Here is a 22,408-nt window from a genome sequence, read left to right as displayed (position 1 = left end):
CCCAGGCACAGGGCCAGCAGCCATGATGCAGGACCCTGTGTCCATGGTCAGTAGCTGGGGGGCAGCAGCTGGAACCCCACATATGCAGCCAGGACCATGCATAAAACCTGGGTGTGCTGCAGCACCCCCCACACCCTACTTCCCATGCCTATGACTGGGCCCAGTCTAGACCCCTGGCGGACACGACTATTTACCTCTCTCCATTCTGAAAACTGACCATTTATTCCTACTCTTTGTTTCCTATCTTTTTACCAGTTACCCATCCATGAGAGGACCTTCCCTCTTATCCCATGACAGCTTACTTTGCTTAAGAGCAGGGGGTCTCAAACATGCAGCCCACAGGCCTCATGCAGCCCACGGAGTTATTTTCTGCGGCCCTCCAAGCTCCCCTGCCTCCTCTCCTCCCCCCCCGGAGTTATTTCCTGCAGCCCACCAAACTCTCCTCCCCCAGCTCTTCCTTCCCCCCACCCCAGCGCGCTGCGTCCCCTGCTCCTCTGCCTACCTCCCAGTGCTTTGCCACCAAACAGCTGTTTGGCAGGGCTTAGGACTTTCCAGGAGGGAGGAGCGGAGATGCAGCACGCTCAGAGGAGGAGGTGGAGAAGAGGTGGGGCCGAGGCAGGGATTTGGGGAAGGGGTTGGAATGGGGGCAGGGAAGGGGTGGGAAGAGGCCTACGGAGCAGGGGCAGGGCTTCATGGAAGCTTTCAGTGATGCGGCCCTTGGGCCAATGTACTAGTCTGCATGTGGCCCTCATGGTGATTTGTGTTTGAGATCGCTGCTTAAGAGCCTTTGATGAGGGATCTTGTCAAAGGCTTTCTGAAAATCTAAGTAGACTATATCCACTGAATCCCCTTGGTCCACATGCTTGTTGACCCCCTCAAAGAATTCTAGTAGATTGGTGAAGCATGATTTCCCTTTACATCTAGGTGACGCAGGTGAATAGTAAGCTTTTTCACATGCAGAGAGTAACCATATACTTTCAGTATAAATCTCCTTGCTTTAATATTATGGGGACAAGAATGAGCAAGAAAGGTCTCCATGGGACAGTCTACAGTGTATTTGTCTGCTGGAACACAAAATGGTAACAGCCTGTGCAGAACAGAGGAAAACATCTCTCCATTTATTCCCCTGTGGCCTATAGAAACCGATAGAACTCTAGAGCATGGGTATAATTTTCTAGAGGATGCCTCAGAAACTATAGCAAGTATCTCTTTTTTAAATCCTAAAAGTTTTTAACAAAACTTGAACTTCTGTCGAACCCTATTGAATTTCATAGGACAGTTCCTGGATTGTGTAGTACACGGAAATCAGCGGGAACAGAGATGATTATTCCAGCCAGATATATGGCTTTGTAATGTTCTGGCATGGGAGAGCCAAATTAAGAAGTGACTTCTCCCTGTCAGGCTGAGCAATTAGTGCCTGCAACAGTGATTCTCTGCCTCTACGAGGATGGGTATAGGTATCTGTTTTCACTGTTCCCAAGGATGGTCAGGTTGGCACGCTGACATTGTAGATTTGGAGGTAGCTGTCTGCCTATGCTGGTTGCCAGGATGGGTCAGCTGATGAGAATCCCCTCTGTGATACAATGCACTGAAAGCATATTATGAGTGGGATCAGAATCATGGGATGAGCATGGGGGAAGGGCATACTGAGTGCAGAAAGCAGGTGAAAACCTAAATTAAGTTACCACAGCTATGTTTATCTGGTACTCAGTGGAAATCAAGAATCAGAGCAGAAACATTCAAATGGCAGGGGAAAGACTGCAACAGGCTGGTTGTCTACTTTACTTTCATATTTTATACGCATGGCTCTGTGAATTGCTGTGATAAATGAGAACCTCTCAGACCAGAGGGAAATGAGGATCCACCATGTAATAATGATACGAGGTTTGATTGTGCAAGACAATCCATAACTCTTCTTGCCCTATTTAGTGCTTTACACCTCAGCTTTATTGTTCCACCTCCTTGCTACAGCATTCAATAAAAACATTAATTTTTTACTTTAAGGAAATTTTCTTTTGATCATACTTCACAAGAACTTTGCCTCCTGTAAAGAGCCATCATCTCAAATTTGCCACCACCACATACAAACCTGCATTGATCTCTCTTTTTATTATTGTAAATTACTGATCAAACATACATAGGAATGAAAGTGATGTGATATAATAGAGGTTCTCAAACTATTTCATATAGACCGTATAGTATATCACCATGGAGCACCTCCTGTCCCATCTGTGATTGTATAACATATCTGTGGCAACCAAAGCTATCACTTACATGGAGAAGTAACATTACACAAATAATTACTATTTGTAGCTGTTTGTAATGCAGTTTAATAGTAGGGGAAAGGGTTGAGTCAGTACCATGTGACCAGGAGTATGATGTGGAGAGGAGAAACAAGCTTTCCATCTTGTTTTTAATTTGGGCAGTGTGGATGCAAATACATGACTTAAACCCAATGAATGATTAGCAAAAGAAAATATTGGTAAGGAAAATTGCAATCCCTTTATATTTATGGCAGCCCCTTGTCCCAAATTTCCTGTGGTAAGGACAAAATTTACTAGTGTCTTTAATTTTTCTTGGGAACAAAGTTAGGGAACATAATGGGGGGAAAGGGAACTTCGCTCCATGCTTTTGCCCTCCCCAAATAAAACTAAACTAAACAAAAAACAAAAATCTCCTTTTTTCTTTTGAGACTCCAGACTTGGGGAGTCTTAGCAGTTAGGGGGAATGAGTCCTATTTCTTGAAATCATGGATTTTTCCTTCTTAAAGTGCTCTTTACTTTCCTTGTGACTTCTTGCTCTGCCTTGCTCTCCCAAATTGGATCCCCTTGAAGATGAGGTTCCTTCAGAAAGTTTTGGTCTAAAACTGTTTGGTTGAGTAATATGGAGTGGAACATATAAGGGGAACCTCAAGGGAGGTTCATGCTCTTTAATATCTTTGATTTTTCTGAATTGTTTTACAAATGTTAAGCTATTAACACAGTGTTATGTGGCACACGTTCACCTACCAACATCTCAGAGAGTTGACTTTCACTCTAGTTATCTACAGAGTATTTTGGAACTGCCCATCTAAAGTTATAACCATTGTTAAGACTTGGGGGCTTTGCAGAAGAATATTTTTCCCCTTTGTTAAGTAAGTTCTGGTATGGCATGTAGCAGCAGGATGGCCAAGATTAGTGGTCGCAAAACTCGGCTCCATAGTATGTGTAGCGTAGGAGGAACTTTCAAGTACTCTAAAATAAATGAAACTTCATATTCTTTCTTGTTAGAAGAGTTAAGCTCAAGTCACGCAATACAGATCTGGATTTCAAGCCCCCTAAAGTCTAAGGCTGTTTGGAGCCACAGCTTTCATTGTAAAGGGAGGGATCCATTTGTAAAGTTGGTTTTCAGATTTCAAACACCCATGGGGTGGCCACATCTGAGTGTCACAGTTCAGATCAACTGTATTTGTATTTCACATCCATGGTCCACAAAAAACACCTACTCTAGGCTCCTGGTTCCTTAGTCATCCCCTCTCTTGCATGGAAACCTGTGTGTTTCCCTCCTGATCAGGGATTTGTCCAGGCTGCACAGTTCCCTGCCAACACTGTAATATCCTCAGTAAGTGAGACTACCTAAACAGGCCAATGTCTACATTTTGCTTTCTCTCCAAAGACTTATGAATAGTGTTGCCACATAAGTTCAGTCTTTACTTTATAGAGTTTGGGCCTTGAACTTCAGATTCCAGGAACAGTGTGTTTGGGGGGCAGATCTGCATTCACCTCCCCCTCGATATTTCCCAGCAAATCCACTTTACATGTATGATCGCAAAAGACCATTCTTGTCTGCCATATTGTTCAAGGTAGTCCTTTGATCACCCACACCATAATATAAACCAAGAATGAAGAAACCTAAGTTCTTTTCTCAGCTCTGCCACTGATTCTGTGAAGTTGGGCAGGATTCCTACCTGCTCTGTGCCTCAGTTTCCCCAGGGTTAAAATCAGCATGTCACTTTTACCTACTTTTGCGAAGTGATTTGGGATTTTCTATTCAAAACGGCAGTAGAGGTGCCAAATATTTTTGTTATTAGCGTAACTGTCTGTCCCCTTTGGTTTGATCTTGCATTGATTTGTTCCTGCTAAGCTGTACAGATGACAAGTTTCTACATATTAAATGAAACACTGGGGAGGAAAGTAAACCAGGGTTACTGCAGTGGTGGGAGTTCTTCATGTTCAAACTTATAGTTCCTCATGTTACTGATAAGGAAAATCCTTCCGGCCATAATCACATAAATAATGACTGATTGTGAAGGTTGAGGCTGGTAAGGAGGCTTACAGAGGTTAATGCTCCTAGACTAGAGTGGGTTTCATTGTTTCAGTGAGCATTGTTCTGGAGAGCAGAAGGTCTGCTGCCTGCATTTTTGAGCCACAGGACAGTATTTTCTGAGCACTGAGAGTTATTTATCTCCACACCTCCAGTCCGAAATAAGAGGATTTGGGATAGAGCTAAGTACTGTGCACCCCACTGAACACTTACCTCACAGAGCTATTTGTCAGACAGTGACTGATTGCTTTCTGGGGGATTTGCTACCGCTGGTAAAATGCTGCAGTGGGACTTCGGAGGAATAAGATTTATGAAAGGAAAATCTTCCCATAGCTCTGACCTTTCTATTAGGTTTGATTTTAGGTACTCAGTGAATGCAGCGCTCATGAAGAATGCCAGACTAATAGCCTTGGAGATTGAAGACCTTTCTTTCTCCACCAAACAGCTACATCATGGGCACCCACAGCATGATCTACCCCAAACTGCCCTTTCAAGGTGCTAAATTCTGCCCTGGTGAGAAGAATAGTGAAATCTCCATGCTTGGCCTCCGTAAAGACATCAGGGAATGTGCCAATTGGGTGGGGGTCATTTGTCCACTGGTCACTGGACTGAGACATTCAGTTTTTCTCACAGGCCTCTAACCATCAAGTCTGGCTGTGACTAGAGCTCAGCGAATAGCTGATTTTTCGGTTCAATGGCTAAAATGGGAAATCCAGGGGGGAAATAGGTTCATTTCAAACAAAATTGAATTTTTTTTCAGTTTTTCTTGTCAAAACAAAAAAATATTGTTTGGGTCAAGGAAAACAATTGGAAATGAAAGGTCAGTTTGAAACCACATTTTCAGAATGTTTGCGTTCATGTTTTTTTTTTTTTCAGTTGAAACTATTTGCCGAATGTGACGCAAATTCGCAAATCGTTTCAGTGCCCCCCAAAATTATTTTTTGGCAAATTTACTGTTCACTGAACATTTTTTGCTTACCTCTAGTTGTGACCAAAACGTATTGCTACATATTAATTGGTAGTTTAACGGTAAAAGATTCTGTGTGCCATTCATCATCCTTGTGACTATTCATTTGCAAACCTCTGCTCCTAATTAAACATTATATGTAAGCTCCTGAAATTTTAAGCTGCCGTGTGTTTTCATTCTGCAGTGTAGTTGGGCTGAAGAGAAGAAATCATGTTCTGTTCCTTACTTTGAAGGCATACCCTTTCTATTAGCATTGTATGTGATCATTCCTGCATTTTAGAGCCTAAGGTAATCAATTCAGACTAAAACAGGAAAGAATGGTTAGCAGTTGGACATTGATTGTTATACAGATTTCAAGCCAGGTTTGATTGGTGCATTTGGAGAGGAAAAGGTGGTCGGGTGACAAAAGCACAGTCCTACCTGTCAGAGCGTCTGGTCTCTGTTTCCTGTCCCTGTCACAAACATCCCATGTGAGCCTTAACTTCCCCATCTGTAGCATGGGGTTAATACTTAGCTATATCACTGATGTCCTGACACCTAATTAATTTGGGTCTGGATTTCAGAGATGCTGTGCATCTGCAGATGCTATTGACTTTGTCTGGAATTGTGGATTTGCAGCATCTCAAATAATGCCCTGAGTGTTTGCAAAGTGCTTTGAGATCCTTCGATCGAAGGTTATGTAGAAAAGCGAAGTATAATTATTAGGTCTCAGGCGGTCTGGAGAGGTTCCTGGTGGCTGTGGATGGGTGCTGTTATATGGCAAATTCTTAGTCAATTTTCCCACTGGACATGCACTCCTAACCATGTCTCCATTCCCAGTTGTTGGTCACTCCAGGGGTTTTTTGTAGCTGAGTCGTAATTTAATTTCAGTTTCTACAGGTCATGCCTGGACTGTGACACAAACAAAGGGTGGCTTTTAAAAATTCAAAAGCTGGCTCTTGGCTTTTTTTGAAGATCTGCTAATCAAATCTTAAAAGAACCTCAGTCCTGCGCAAAACAACATTCGTGAAATGAAGCCCAAAAGAGAGTCTCTGTCTGTGCTCTATGCATTTGGAAACCTCCAGATTGATTTGATTTATAAAGGCCTACAAAACTCTGGTGTCAGCTACAACTCTTGCCACATGTCATCTATGTTGTTATTAAAAATCAATTCTCCAAAGGGGAGAAAGTGCTTCCGAGTGACAGTGTGCAATCTGTTATTGTCATGTATTATCTGTGTTCTCAGGAGAATTTAAAAGAGAAAACATCAGCAAAACAATTTCCACATTTTCAGGGTTGTTGGTGGTGGTTGTTTTTTTAAATATGTGCGATATTTCATCATCTTGAGCTGTGCTTGCCTCTGAAGGTAACTGGCCTCTTTCATGTGTGATTCAGTATCTTTCCAAATCCTTCTGCTTTCCTTATATTTATTCTGTGAACAATAAATAGAATATATGTATCTGAAAATCAGAATACCCATGAATGGGTAATTTAGTTACATGTTTCATGTCCTCTCTCTCTCTCTCTCTCTCTCTCTCTCTGGCTGTGCTGCTCAGCTTCTCTGTCTCTCTCGCTTGTATTTTTTTTTATCCTTTTTTCAGAACCCATCTAGCAAGTGCCTATGCACATGCACTACTTTTAGGCGCATGAGCAGTCCCCATTGACATGAATGGGACCACTCATGTTTACTGTTAAGCCCCAGTGTCAGCGTTTGCAGAATCCAGGCCCCAGTCGTTAGCGTGACTTTTGCAATAACGTGACGGCCCAGGTCATGAAATGAGTTACAAAAAGTGTTCCAGCAGCTTTACATGTTCAGAACTGCTGCCTAGCAGGGTCACTGATAAACAGTGAAATGTAAACTGTAGTTGGGTGCATGTAAATACAGAAAAACATACACTGTGGGAAAGGTACGTTCCCATAAATACAGCATACCGTGTGCTTGTAAAACTCCTAGAGCTGCTCTTCCTCTGGACCACTTTGCTTTTATATCCAGTTTATGCAGTATTGTTTAGTTGATTGGCACCTGCATAAATTGAAATGTAAGTGTCCTGGTCATGGGTAGACAGATCTTTTTAAATGATTTAATTTTCATTAATTTTTTTTATATGGAAAGAACTAATGTGTGTGTATGTCTGGCAAAGTATTTAAAGACACGTGGGTCAAATGTAACCTAAAATATACAGACACACAACACAGGGTACTTACGATCTCCAGTGATATCTGAGGGTCCTCAACATGGATTGGTTGCTGTGGGAGCCCTTGCATCCAGGCTTTTTGGTGGGTGTTGAGCCCCTCATGGGATCAGGCTTTTATAAGCTGAACTCAGCTTTCATTTAAATATTTACAAAATAAGGAGGCTTAAGACAGCCAAGGAAATCAGCTTAAATGCTTCATTCCCACTGCACCATTGCCTGCAAATTAGGCAGCTCCCTGTTGTGGCATACAAAAAAATAATGGCAGAGATCAGAAATATAACCTAGTAGTGAGCTCATTATAATGGTAATTAGTTCAAGGCCATTATATTCAGTTCTGGCTTTTGAGCACTTAATGAACAGGCCCAATCTTGCAGTCCCTATACCAATAATAATATTTCCTCTGTATGGGCTGCTGGGTAAGGCCCAATGAGTTACTTGTTTTTGGTTTTGTAGTAAGTGTCCTCTGTCTGGAGATATTGTGTTGGACTGCTCCTCCTTCCTGCTGAGGTGGATTGCTTGAAGATTCAGCTCAAGTTGTCAGTGCCACGAGTTATTTTTGATGGGTCAAACACTTAATAGGATGCTTCAGGGTCAGAACACTGAGAAAACAAGGCTTTGGGGGTACTGGTGTCCAAAGCAGCAGAGAATGCATGTCCAGGAAATCTACATCCCCATACATGGATGACTTCTCTGTTGCAAATCTCAGCAAGGTAACAAGGTTGGAACTAAAGCTTCTCCTTGTCCATGTACACCCTGAGGAAGGACAATAGCAATTACACTCTTTGCCCTCACTGAGCCCTAATGTCCACTGCAGTGCCAGGGACCTCACTGGTTCAGGGAGGTGCGTGTCATTCAATAGTCAGTTTGGCTTCAGCTCAGCTGTGTGTGCACTGGGAAGGTAACACTGTAAAGGTGTAATTCACTAGTGTAAATTCTAGTGAGTATTGCAGTGGGACTACTGCACGGGAAAGGACATGACATAGAAGGACGACTCAGCCCCAGAGATGTCTTTTGTTTTAAATGAGAATAACTGGCTTCTATTTAGGAGCCTAGATAATTTTTAAGTGATAAATATTACAGCTCAAGTTCATCTGCAACATTGTGAGTCTCTACAAAGCCACCGGAGGAAATAGTAGGAGGTGGTCATTGCATACCGTAAATACCAGAATAAATTAGAGAAGAAATGACTCTCATAAAAGGATTATAAAATATACACACACCAGTTTTCTATTCTGCGTGCTGCTGCTGCAGCTTAGCACATCACTGTCTTTGACATCTGTGAAAGGCAGATACAGCTCTTCCTGTCATCAAGGAAGGGGTTCATAAATATTCTGGACTAGCTACCGTACTTTCTTTAACAGATACGGGCCACAATAGAACTGCAAAATAAATAAAATATTGTTTTAAGATGCTCAGATGCCCTCTTCACCCCTCCTCCCTCTTTGCACAATATCTTGCTGACTCTTCGTTAGAAAAGATTTACAAGATCTGGTGTGTTCTCCCTCCATTTCTGCCGTGATTACTTTTTAGAATCTCGATATCTGAATATATGTGAAATGTTAGTGTGCCAGTAGTTGAAAATGTAGCATAGTCCATGGCTTGGTTAGGACCAATAAAGCCCAAATTCTCAATGGTGCAGGGAGGTGCGTGTCATTCAATGGTCAGTTTGGCCTCAGCTCCAATGTGCGTACATTGGGAATGCCACTATATAAGTACATGATATGCCCACACTTTGAATACTGTGTGCTGTTCTGGTCGCCCCATCTTAAAAAAGATATATTAGAATTGGAAAAACTACAGACAAGGGCAACAAAAATTATTAGGGGTATGGAACAGGTCCCATGTGAGGAGAGTTTTAAAGACGGGGACTGTTCAGCTTAGAAAAGAGATGACCAAGGGGGGGATACGATGGAGGTCTATCAAATCATGAATGGTGTGGAGAAAATGAATAGGGAAGTGTTATTTACTCCTTCACATAATACAAGAACCAAGTTGTCACCCAATGAAATTAATAGGCAGCAGATTTAAAACAAACATAAGGAAGTACTTCTTCACACAACGCACAGTCAGCCGGTGGAACTCATTGCCAGGGGATGTTGTGAAGGCCAAAAAAGAATTAGATAAGTTCATGGTGGATAGGTCCATCAATCACTATTAACCAAGATGGTCAGGGATACAACCACATGTGCCGGATATACCTAAACCTCTGACTGGCAGAAGCTGGGACTAGATGACGAGATGGATCACTCAGTAAATTGTGCTGTTCTGTTCATTCCCTCTGAAGCATCTGGCACTGCCACTGTTAGAAGGCAGGATACTGGGCTAGATGGACCTTTGTTCTGACCCAGTATGATTCTTCTTGTATTCCTTCCCATAGTCTGATGCACGCACTTTTTGGGCCACCTCTTTCAATTTGATTGTAAGCTCTTTGGTGCAAGAAATGCATTTTTGTTTGTTTGTACAGCACTATGATCCCTCAATCCAGATTGTGGCGTTTGATTACTATTGCAATACAAACTGCATATATTTAGAGTAAGGACTTACCTTTATTTTAGCACCTTTCAAATAGCATGTTCCACAATTTATCAGAAAAATTCTTCCAGACATCCATATAAATAAAAATAATACAGTTCTTGGAAGAGGTGGGGAATAAAATACTTTTTCAAATGATCTGAGAAACATTTAGAATCCTTCCAGTAAAGACTGTGCTTATACTCTGTTCATACTAGGAAGGTGGACAGGCTCTTCAAAGAACTGATTTCCAAGTATTTTGTCTGGAAGTGCAAATGTGTCTGTCACTGCATATTGGTATACTCTGCTACTGATGTGGGAATGTGGGCCCTGATCCTACAAATATATCTATCACATGGACCCTCGCTCCCTTCTGATGTTCCGCTGTAGTCAGTGTTTAATTTCATCTTTCATATTCCCTCTTTTCCTTTGATTAAAAGTTATTAACATTTTAACAGAAGATAACATTATTTATAAAATCTTTGTGTAAAAGTACAAATAACAAAGCTCTGACTTCGGTGGGTTATGAAGCTAGTAGAGTTTCTACAGTGGGGACAGTTAAATATTGGTTCTAAAAGTAACTATTTGTTCAAAATTTGGGGTGGAGCATGACAATACAGTGTTCTAATGTCTTATTGTTCTTTCCCTGCTCTAGAACTCTTCATGGTAATGATATTTCCAGTGTTCCCGAAGGGTCTTTTAATGACCTTGTGTCCCTTTCACATCTGTAAGTACCCTTGCTCTGAATTAATGTTTTTGACTGTGTTATTTTACTAACACAATGTAGATTATGCTGCTAATCTAGTTTCTAAGCTTTTCTGATTTGTGTCCATTTTCTCTCTGCATTTTACTGTCTTTATTCAGACATTTTCTGTTCAAATTAAATCAAATAAATGCTTGGACTACTTGTTATTTATTCTCAAAACATTTTCTTAGGAAAAACAATTGAATGAATAATATGAAGATTTCCTCTTTTATGGCATTTGTGCTAAGACCCAGCATCTAGTACTTTGCATGTGAAATTTAGAGAGCATGATGGTACAGAAGCCTGAGCATGAGACAGGAAGCCACCCACCAAAACATTAAGTAACTTATATGTGGATTCTGTGCATAATAGATATCTCATGTTTTACATACTGGATTTTGTCAATATAGTATCTTGTACATGAACTAATAATTCACATATACTAATAATGAAAGTGAACTTTTTGTGTATTTCATTCCAAACATACATATAAAATATGTTCTAAAAATGACACACTATCCACATATATGAAATATATTTGCTCTTTTCAAGTGAGAAGAAAATCCAAATGTTTATTTTAGTTTTTTCCTCACTTTCTTCCCTCCTTAATGGCCTTGGACCAGTCACTCACCTAGAGATGGACCAAAATTGGTAAACTTTAATCTGTCATCTTTTACTTTTGATTTGTCAGGCTCTAAACTTACTTCTATGGTTTGTTTCAGACTGGTAGCCATGTTAGTCTGTATCAGCAAAAACAACGAGGAGTCCTAGAACCCATTTCATCAGATGCATGGAGTGGAAAATATATGCATCTGATTAAGTGGGTCCTAGCCTGCGAAAGCTTATGCCCAAATAAATTTGTTAGTCTCTAAGGTGCCACAAGGACATCTTGTTGTTTTTCCTATGATTTGGTTTCAGGCCAAATCCAGAGTTCAGATCCAGTTGTGACTTGGGTGTTCAAATAGTTTGCAAAAACAGATTTCTTGAAATTTCCATTATTCAGGATGGGATGTAGCATGGTCCAATGAATAAGGCATCAGACTGGCATGTCCTGGCAGTCAGGAGACCTGGGCAATATTTAAAATGCATATTCACATTGATAGAAACATTTTGCAAATTTGTGATAAATTTGCCAAATTGTTTTGATCAGGGAAAAAAGAATCCAAAAAGATTGAAATGCTTTGTTCTGATCTTTTTAAAATGAAATGTTTCAATTTTTTTTATTTTAAACAATAATGCCTTCAAAAATGTTTTGTTTCAAAATTTCCTTCAATTTTATTTTATTTGAATTAAGTTCCAACTTGAAATGAATGTTTTATTGAACCCGAAACAACAACAAAAAAATTGACTTTTTTTTCCAGAGCTACTAATGAACAAAAACATTAAATGTTTGCTCGGTTCTAGACCTGGATCCTAGTCCCAGTTTCGAGGTTTCTGTGGGAGAAGTCACTTAACATTGTTATGCCTCAGTTTCCCCTTACAAAATAAGAGATAGTGATACTTACTAAGTGTTACTATTTGGGACAAAATCTTTTATGAACAATTCAAGGGATTTCAACACAATTTTACATGAATTTGAACCTGAGCTTTAACCCTAATTCAGCTTCAGATCCAAATCTCAAACTTTAGCCTGTACCTAAGATAGATAAAATGTTTAAGTACAAATATCTGTTATACACAAAATGTATTCTATGCTGTGTTCATAGTATAGTAAATTCATTCTATGCATTGTCTGGGGATGAATTCAGGGTCATTGTACCAAATTCCTTTGTCTCTACTTGGAAATTCAGTGACACCTTCCAAACAGGGGAAGCTGGCCTCTAAGGGTATATTTAGAACTGAAATGATAAACATGTCATGTGCCATTTGTTTGGGTTTTCTTCAGAGTTTACGTTACATTAAGTGCAGGCACAGCTTTCTTAGGTAAACTGTTCACCCTAGAGAGTCATAAAATCCCCTTTGGCCCAGCACAGTCAATGTAGCCCCTCTGTTTATAAGTATGTGCTGCTGACAGTGTAAAGTACACAAAGCTCAAATGAATGGTAATAAGTAGCATCCATAAAATAATTAAGACCTGTCTAGGGTATAATTTGCTCAGGGAACAATTAAGTTCTACCGTGCAATTGTTCTTGGCTGTTTCTTTAAAGAAACATTTGCCTTCTGTAATTCTAGGAGGACCAGTGTCTTTGACACAGTTGAAGAAATTGAGTTCACCAATAATGCCACGAGCAATTTAAAATAATGTGTTTTATGAACACTGACAGATCTCTCTGGGATTCACATATCTCTGAGAGAGTCTGTAGCTGTGGCATTTTCAGATAAATGGAACAAAAAAGTGCCGTGCATCAATTTCATATATCTGGTGAGTGAACACAATTTTACATGTGAGAAACACTTTCTCTGCTGGCAGTGTGAATCCATAGTAAATAGTGGAACTTATAATGGTATTCCTAGGGTGGGAGGAGATGCTGAATGTTAAAAAGTTGAACAGGTTTAGCCTAGCCAGAACGGTTAGTGTGGACACGCAGCATTGTTACAAGTTACGATGGCTCAAATGGACCATTGTAAATTGCAAAGGTTCGGTTCTCTAGTGTAGACAAAATTTTTCTTTTTTTTTGGTCAAAGCCTTTTGCTGCAGCTGTAATATGGTTTGAAATTGGAAATTTAAAAACTCAGGTCTAGCCTACTCTATTCTACTTTCCAAAGCTGCTCAAATCATGGGGAAAGATTTTCACCAAAATTGCTTTGCAAACATAACATTCTTTTAAAGTAGCTTTTTGAAAGGTGTATGTGTATATATAGAGAGAGATAAGATGGTTTATCTATGGAATACACATACTCTTTTTGTACAGAATCTGTGCCTGTATACTGTAACGATCCTGAATACTCTCCAACTGAGGCTTGTCTTCACTAGTAAATTTAGTTTTTTTCTGACACCATGATAAAAATGTCTGAGCTTTATCTACGCTAATTCCTATACTAGTGCTTAAAAAAAGGCTCTAAATTTGATAAGGTAGGAGCAGCCTTAAAGTTGACAAAGCAAGCTTGAGATCTCCCATGAATTCATTCAGTGCCTGTGCATGCTACCCACATCCAAAACTACCTGACCCAGTGGACTACCAGTTACCACTGCCTGGAGAGGTCTTGACCCAGATAGTTTATCAAAAGCATGGTAAAGGACACATTATTAAAAATATGTCTGAGAGACATATATTCTGTACCTAAACAGCTCAGATTCATGTCCCTGTTGATTCATCTCTTGTTTACTCAAGCTCATGTTAGATACTTATAAAAATAAACTATGCCCTCCACAGTGCTCTCTATCTCTAGTTCATCTCACCTATAGTTATTTTAATTGCCCTTCAATGAGAAATACTTAAGTCTGAGAGAGGAAAAAATCTGCTCTTCATTGCAAAGACCTTTAGTGTTTCATAGCAGTATGAGATGATTAACCTCCAGGAATAGTTTTGCTATATTGACCAAAGAAATAAAAGGAGAAGTGAGTGGAAGCAAGCATGCTGTGGTACATAAAAATTAGTGGAAAGTAAAAAATACACTTCTTAATTTATACATCTTATGGAACAAAATTATTCCTAGCATTTATATAGCAGATTCATCTTCAAGCTGCATTAGAGAGATTGATTAACCTGGATGTTTCAATGTTCATTTTGTGATTTCCCTCTCACCTTGTGTGTGTTGGGGTTTGTCCAGTGCTAAATGGTTAACTGTAATTTCTAAACGAACTTTGAAATGTAGGGTTTTGTTTAGCCTTGCACAAGTGGGCCAACTCATTGCAGAGGGGGTCAAAGGGTCATCCCTGGAGTTTTTCCATTGTAAGCAATAGAGCTACAAAAGGGGCTGGATTTGGGGGTTTTCAGGCATTGCTGCTGTACACATTTAATTTTGATGAATGAGCCCTGGCTAGGATTGAACCCATGAACTCTACAGTTGAGTCTGTCTAGGGCACAATTGTTTCATTAGTCACTCCCATAGAAATGTATCAACAAATTTAGTGGGGTTTCCTTTCTTAATATCCTGTCTGAACGTTTTTATCCAAAAGAAGCTTGAGTTCAAAACATTATTTTTAAAAATGATTTGTAGTCTGATTCATGGGGTAAAGCTAAAATTCAAAAAGCAATTTGCATCAATGCTGTAATAATTCTTTCCAAGTCAAAACCTCTGTAGATTCTGATACGTTTAAATGCCCAGATCAGTTTACAGTGTTTTAGTCTATTAAAATAAGAGAGTTACATGGCTAAAACCCTACATTGTTTTCAAAAAAGTAACTCCATAGACTTCTAATGTGTGTTTCTTCAAAGCTGATTTTTTTAAACTGCCTTTGGTCAAGCGCTCACATTTTGGCTGGGATTTCCAGGAGCTTAGGAGAGTTGGACAGACAATTCCCGCTAAATGGGAGTTGAGCACCTACCACTGTTAGGCTTCTTTGAAAACCCCAGTCTTTGCAGGATTTTGTTTTCTTTCCTTCCTCCTGCTCCTAATTGTGAGGTACATAGGCTCAATGGCCTGGCTTGATGCCATTGCATCTGTTTCATGTGGGTCTTACCTCCAACATGGATGCATTTCTTTTGTTTGTGCTGCAGCCTCATTGAAATGGAAAAATAGGTTACATTTATTTCACACTTCACACAGTGGTATTTTGGATGGGACTCACAGCAACTTACGGGACAGCCTCTCGTTAAAACTCTGCTAGCAAATCGAAGGATGAGTTGGGGTGATTTCCCTGTCTCTGGTGGAGTTATCCCTAAATCATCCTGGCCAGAGATGACCTATCCCTAATGTCTTTCTAAAGAAACAGTGTTTTGCCTTTGGTTTGAATCAGATTGTCCTAAACAACTAGTATTTTTTTAAAAAAATGTCTGAGGGGAGTATACCCTTGCATAGTGATTCTCAATGGGTGTGCAGAAGTCTCAGAGGGTACATCACCTCATCTAGATATTTGCCTAGTTTTACAACAGGCTACATAAAAAGCACTAGTGAAGTCAGTACAAACTAAAATTTCACACAAAGGCACATACACACACACACACATGATTCCAATTGATTTATTTTATAATTTTATAATTATATGGTAAAAATGAGAAAAGCAGCAGTTTTCAGTAATAGTAATAGTTTGTTGTGACACTTTTTTATTTTTAGGTCTGGTTTTGTAAGCGACTAGTTTTTAAGTGAGGTGAAACTTAAGGTATGCAAGACAAATCGTACTCCTGAAAGGGGTACAGGAAAGGTTAAGAGCCACTGGTTTAGCCTAGCACAAGACCTGAACCACTCTACAAATTAGCCAAACTGAACACACTGTTATTCTAGGTTGTTGGTTTGGTTTATCTTGTTTTTTACAGGAGCAAAATATAAATATGTCCAGCAAAGTGCAGCTTAATATAAATTTGTTTCCCTGAAAGTGCTGCCTCCTTCCTTGGTTATAAGAAAACAGTTCTGATTAAATGGGAAAACAAACCAATAGATTCTCCTATCTTGTGGTTGCAAGTACATGCATCTCTGCTACATGGGATTTATCCCAGGCCAAGGGGAAATATATTTGGTTGAACTCCCTGTTTTAAAAAAAACTACAAATCTGAGACACAGAAGTTAAGTGACTTGCCCAGGGTCACACAATGAATCAGTGAGAGAGTTGGAAACAGAACTCTGGTCTCCAAACTCCAACAACGATGTTTTAAATATAGTTGGCAGCAATCCATAAATAACTGTAACACTCACAAATATAGCAGCCTCTGAGGCACAGTGGGTTATTTCACTAACCATCCAAGTCTGGGAATCTTTATTAAAGTGTGACTTGGATTACAGCCTTAAAGTAGGTTTGAGTGTCTCAAGCTAGTCCCAGTTTTCTCATGTGTGCTGTTCGCATCACCGGACTACCACACACAAACTTAATAGGAACTGTTTGCTGGCTGGAATGAAAGCAATGTCATGTTTCAAAAGATGAGTGCAATCCCAGAGTTTTGTCGAACCCTCATTAATGCATGGTCTGTGAGGGCTATCCAGTCCCTCTTTTTTAAAAAAAAGAAAAAGCAATAAATTCACTATATTTTTATTAAAAAGTAAGCCAAAGAAAAACAGACATCCTTTTAGAAAATGTTCAGGAGAATGGTTGTCTCTCTCATGTGGAGATGCTATTCCTTCTTTCAGCTTGTTGCCTGAATATCTCCAATTCAAATCTTAAAGATTTTTATGTAAAAAGTTACTTTTAGCAGATTTAGATTGTATTTCACTTTCATTATTGAACAGGAAATCTGCTACTTATTTTTTGTGCATTTCATGGTAGTTTGAAAAATGGAAATGTAACAACTCACATGCCTGATATTACCCATCTCTACAGTTTTAAAAATACAAACCAAAACTTGGTTTAAAAAAAAAAAAGAGAGGTCTTTCATTAATGCATTTTACAACTTTAGACCCTAATTCATAAAATAGCCCTTTCCAGGAAGAGTTCTCAAGTTTGTGCTTAAGTCCAATTGAAATTCGTTGTTTCGATCAGACAGCTCACCTCGTGTTCTTGCTGTCCCCTGATTGGCTCAGCACATAAGCATTTCCCCAAGAATACCTAGACGTTCAACATTAAAACTTGGTTTCTGCAAAAATTTGTGCATGTGACATTGAAAGTTGTCACCTGCTAACTTTTGCCAGTAAAACTTGTTTTTTCATTAAGCAAACAAAAATGGGCATGACCATGACTAAAGCAGATGCATTTAAAAATTGAAATAATCATTTACAGAATCGTTACATTATTTGCTGATATCCATCAATAATTCACTCACTCACCCTATCCTGAACTGTTTTCAGAGTAACAGCCGTGTTAGTCTGTATTTGCAAAAAGAAAAGGAGTACTTGTGACACCTTAGAGACTAACCAATTTATTTGAGCATAAGCTTTCGTGAGCTACAGCTCACTTCATCGGATGCATACTGTGGAAACTGCAAAAGACCTGAACTGTTTTCCTTGTTATTTAGATGACTGTTTCTGAGGTAGAAAATGTGTCTTCACAATTAACAAGCAACTGCAAACTCTTATTCATGAGTGTAGTGCAACTGCCTGCAGTGGGGTTACTTCTATAAAAAAAAAAGTGTCTTTGAAATGATAACTAAGCAAGACAGCTCAACATGGAATATTATCATTCAGGCCATAGAGTTTAAACAAGAAAACAAACAACACCTGAATTTTGTCAGGTTAAAATAATAAATTTAGAGAAACTGTGTGTATAGATATCGCTCAAGTGGAAATGGGCTAAATTTCTTGAATAAATGATCGGTAGTAAGTTATTCAACTCTGCTTAGTAATGATGAGAAGAAAGGTGTGAGAAGGATTGTTGGATGAGGTTAGCCTTAAGGAAGGAGCCAGGGAGAGAATGTTCAGTCAGAGAGGCATGGGGTCAGTGTTCTAGGGATAGCGGAAGATAAAAGGCTCATGACTGAGACTTGAGTTTTGTCTACACTGGAAACTGAATGACAAAACTTTTGTTGTTCAGGGGTGTGAAAAAAACACACACCCCCCCGAATGACAAAAGTTTTGCTGACAAAAAGCGCTGGTGTGAACAGCGCTTTGTCGGCAGGAGAGACAAAATATCCAGCCTCAATGAGCAGTGGTAGCTTTGTCGGCAGGAGAGCGCTCTCCTGTCTACAAACAGTGGCTACACTGCACACCTTTTAGTGACACAGCCATGTTGCTAAAAGGTGCATAGTGTAGACAAAGCCTTGGAATGAACACAAATGGAGCAGTGAGGTGAGAATGAAAATCTGATGGCCCACTTTATGCTGAATTCTAATCTACCATTATGACTTTTGCCCAAAAACATCTTCAAAGGGCTGTTTGGAGACATCAGACATTGAAATTCTGTTAAATATTGAAGGATTTTCTTTCCAGCTCTTTGGAATCAAGTTTTCCAGTTATTTGGAAAGTTTAATGTGGAGAGTTGGGTAAAATGTGCCATTTGGGGCAGAGGGGCTATTTTTGCTTCCAAGCAAAGGAACTAGTTCATTGTTTTACATCACCAGGGCTCTAGGTACCAACCCCTTGAACTGTGACTGCAGTCTGCGCTGGCTTTCGGAATGGGTGAAGGCAGGGTACAAAGAGCCAGGGATTGCACGCTGCAGTGGGCCAGAGGACATGGCAGACAGACTGCTGCTCACAACACCAACCCATCACTTCCAGTGCAAAGGTAGGAGCAAGCTGTTTGGCTGAGGTCTGTAAACCATTTGATTGAGTGTCATTGCTTATCTTGTGTAAACAGCTTTATTGGTAGAATATCGCCAACCCACAGCTTCAACAATCGTGAGATATTAAAACGAATTTAGGGATCTCTCTCTTTTTTTTTTTTTTTTTTTTGCCTTGTGGTTTCTGAGCTATTGAAGACCACTTGGGACATGTTTTCAAACTTTTCTCCACTCACAGAAGGGCTAGAAATATCATTGTTTACAGTGAAAGCTGATATTCTCATGCAATCACTTAGCTCTGGCAGTTGGGGCGTTAAGGGAAGCACCAAATCTCACATGAGTCAGCAACACTGTCATTACATCAGATAATATAATTGTAAATTACTGTATGGAATGTCATTTTAGGGATAATTAATCAAATAATTTATTTCCAGACCCAAAAAAACTTGGGTAAGAGAAAGTTTATGCAGTAAGTAATTCTACATTTTTTAAAAAATTAGAATGTTATAGTTATAAAAATAAGTTTGAAAGCTGTAGGAAAGAAGTTGCAGGTGGAAAGCAAATATGTTTTGATAAGGACATTTGTACTGAAGATCCACAAACAACTTGAACTCCAACCCTAAGTCCTACCAACTCTAGATCAGTAACTGGGTGTATTAGATGTATTTTATGTTGCAAGATCAGGAGAGGATGCAGGTATATGACTGGATATAAGAGCTATATGAGGAGAAACTGATTGAGGAGTTATAGTGAGGTATATAATATGGAGGTAGAATGAGAATGAGTGGGCTTTCTGACTTAATGAAATTGTGGACAAATAAAGGGGATATGTTTGTGTTTTTTGCTGTCAAAATTGTTTTTGGAATGTGAAATGTATGTTTGGGTTGCTAGCCTATATGTGAAGACAGAAGTGTGAAGAAGTGGATTTACTATTTAAGGTAATAGAGAAGAGGGTCTGTGGTTGGAAATTAAGGGGAAATTACATCATCTTGTTATTTATCTATGAAGTGCCATGTACACTTATATGTAATAATAAATTATAATAATGTCACTGGCTTAGCGGGATGATTGTATAGCAGCTGGGATTAAACTGATTGCTGAATAGAGGACGAGTGTTGACAATGGGCTAAAGTTAAGGTTGTTTCCCAAACCAGAGCTGACTTTTTTGACCTTCCATCTTCATTTTTAATAACTAGAACATTCAAATTCAGTTATTTTAAAAGTGATGATAGCTTTAAGACAGCAAATCATAATCAGACCTCTCTGCTCTTTGCTGAGTTTATAATTTCACTGCTGAGAGTTACAAATAATCCTAAATAAACACCCAACAATGTGCTAACTTTCACAAGGAAAAATGAAGAAAACAAATGTGGCATTTGTAGATGAAGCTATTTTTGAAATATGATGCAGCAAAAAAAGTAGCTAACTTTTTATTCTTGAAACACTCATATTTGGAAATTGCTTTGCCTGATTCTCCTTGAAGCATTCTCCTGAGGTCACCCACCACATGAACCAAGCAGCAGTCTGTGGACAAATAGAGCCGCTAGTGTGCTGGCTTAGAATGGAGAGAGTTTCCGGATTCCTCCCACTGTGTTCCTCCCCCTCACTCAAAACAAATGTACAAGACTTATTAACTTATCAGAGCAATCTGTCACCCCCATACGCACACTCACACCCCGATCCTGCAATTGCCTGTGTGTGAATTCTGTCCTTCACCTGTGCAGAGCCCCAGTAAAGTCAGTGGAGCTCCACAATCAATTGCAATTAAATCCTAATAAAAACAATCTCTTCATTCTAGCCCACTACCTTCCCCTCATTCCTGTCGGTCACAGCACGACAAGGCTGAACAATGACACGCAGGACTTTCTAAATTAATGTGTCTTTTGTCAAAATTGTGGTTTAACCCAATGTTTGGACTAAAAGCCAAATGTTCACGTCTTGTCTCAGAACAGTGCAAACAGGACCGGACTTGAGGCCCAAGTAGTTCAGACTTTATTACATTGTCCTCCTTGTCTGCAGCACTATTGGAAAGGACTGCACTAGACTGCGAACATTTTTGCTACATGGTTTATAAATCAAACCCCCAAGGGCAAAGAAATAGGCTACTTAAGTGCCGGAGCTCTGATTAGCTCCTTCATTGATTGGCTTTGATCAATGCCATAGGGATGTACTGTGTGCGTGTGTGTGTGTGTGTATAGCTATATATATATATATATATATATATATATATATATATAGTGACAAAGCTCCTCCTCTGCCTTGGTGGGTCCTGTGCTTATTGGCGGATTTTCTCGCCTCAGAGGTTCACGGCAGCCCTCACTTTGGCCACTTCTGTGGCTCAAATCTGCCATTTACTCAGTTAGCCTCATCACTGGCCAGCATGGGGAGAGGAAGAAGAACAATTCCCGCAGTCTCTGCTGATCCACCTAGTGGATCGGGGAACAGGCCAGAGACCTTCCCCTCTGGAGGAACCCACGGTCCAGTTCAACTCCTCCAGTATCAAGTAGGGAGTTGGGGGGATGGGAGGAATGCGGGCCCACCCTCTACTCCAGGTTCCAGCCCAGGGCCCTGTGGATTGCAGCTGTCTACAGTGCCTCCTGTAACAGCTGCGTGATAGCTACAACTCCCTGGGCTACTTCCGCATGGCATCCTCCCAACACCTTCTTTATTCTCACCACAGGACCTCCTTCCTGGTGTCTGATAATGCTCGTACTTCTCAGTCTCCCAGTAGTAAGCCTTGTCACTCTCAGCTTCTTGCACCTCTTGCTCCCAGCTTCTCGCATGCGCCACAAACTGAAGTGAGCTCCTTTTTAAACCCAGGTGCCCTGATTAGCCTTCCTTAATTGATTCTAGCAGCTTCTTGATTGGCTGCAGGTGTTCTAATCAGCCTCTCTGCCTTAATTGTTTCCAGAAAGTTCCTGATTGTACTGGAACCTTCCCTGTTACCTTACCCAGGGAAAAGGGACCTACTTAACCTGGGGCTAATATATCTGCCTTCTATCACCCTCCTGTAGCCATCCAGCCCGAACCTGTCACTATATATATATATATATATAGTGTATAGTATAACCCATGCTGCCTCCTGGGCCACCTCGTTTTTCCCAAATAGCTAATCTCACTTTTGGGAGAAGCAACAGAGGAGTAGCACATAAAGGTGAAAAAACCCACGGACATAACTACAGCCATTCAAGCTAACCTCTTCTGCTGAAATCAGGCAAGCTGTTGTATCTAGACTTTACAGCAAATAGGAAAAAAGTGAAAAAAAAGCAGGACAGGAATGGATTAGATATAAAACACACAAATGCAGAAAAGGCGGAGAAAAGTCTTCTTCCTTCTTCCTTTCTTTGTGGGCCCTTTTCCTGGGTAGTGTTTTGTGTAGGGCCAGGTTCAATACTCTTATTCAGACTAAATAGCACCTAACTTTACTAGTAATTCATTAACTTCAGTGACACTACTTGCATAGTAACCAAGTGAGTAAGGGCATCAGCATTTGCCTCTTAGATTGAGGGCTCTTTGTGGCAGAGTC

The 22,408-nt window shown here is 40.0% G+C and overlaps 1 protein-coding gene across 1 annotated transcript in view; it reads left to right on the top strand.

Moving 5' to 3' along the window:
* The window catches only part of SLIT3 (slit guidance ligand 3), an 810,486-nt gene that overhangs the window by 681,797 nt on the left and 106,281 nt on the right, over positions 1-22,408 (top strand). The window contains exons 24-25 of the mRNA XM_084636935.1: positions 10,610-10,681; positions 18,724-18,887. Coding sequence (XP_084493061.1) covers positions 10,610-10,681; positions 18,724-18,887 — 236 coding nt within the window. The remainder of the gene's footprint in view (positions 1-10,609; positions 10,682-18,723; positions 18,888-22,408) is intronic.

The sequence above is a fragment of the Lepidochelys olivacea genome, assembly GCF_965140295.1.
Source record: "Lepidochelys olivacea isolate rLepOli2 genome assembly, chromosome: 8".
Lineage (NCBI taxonomy): Eukaryota > Metazoa > Chordata > Testudines > Cheloniidae > Lepidochelys > Lepidochelys olivacea.
Note: the sequence above shows the minus strand (reverse complement) of the source record. Positions and strands in the feature narration are given on the sequence as shown.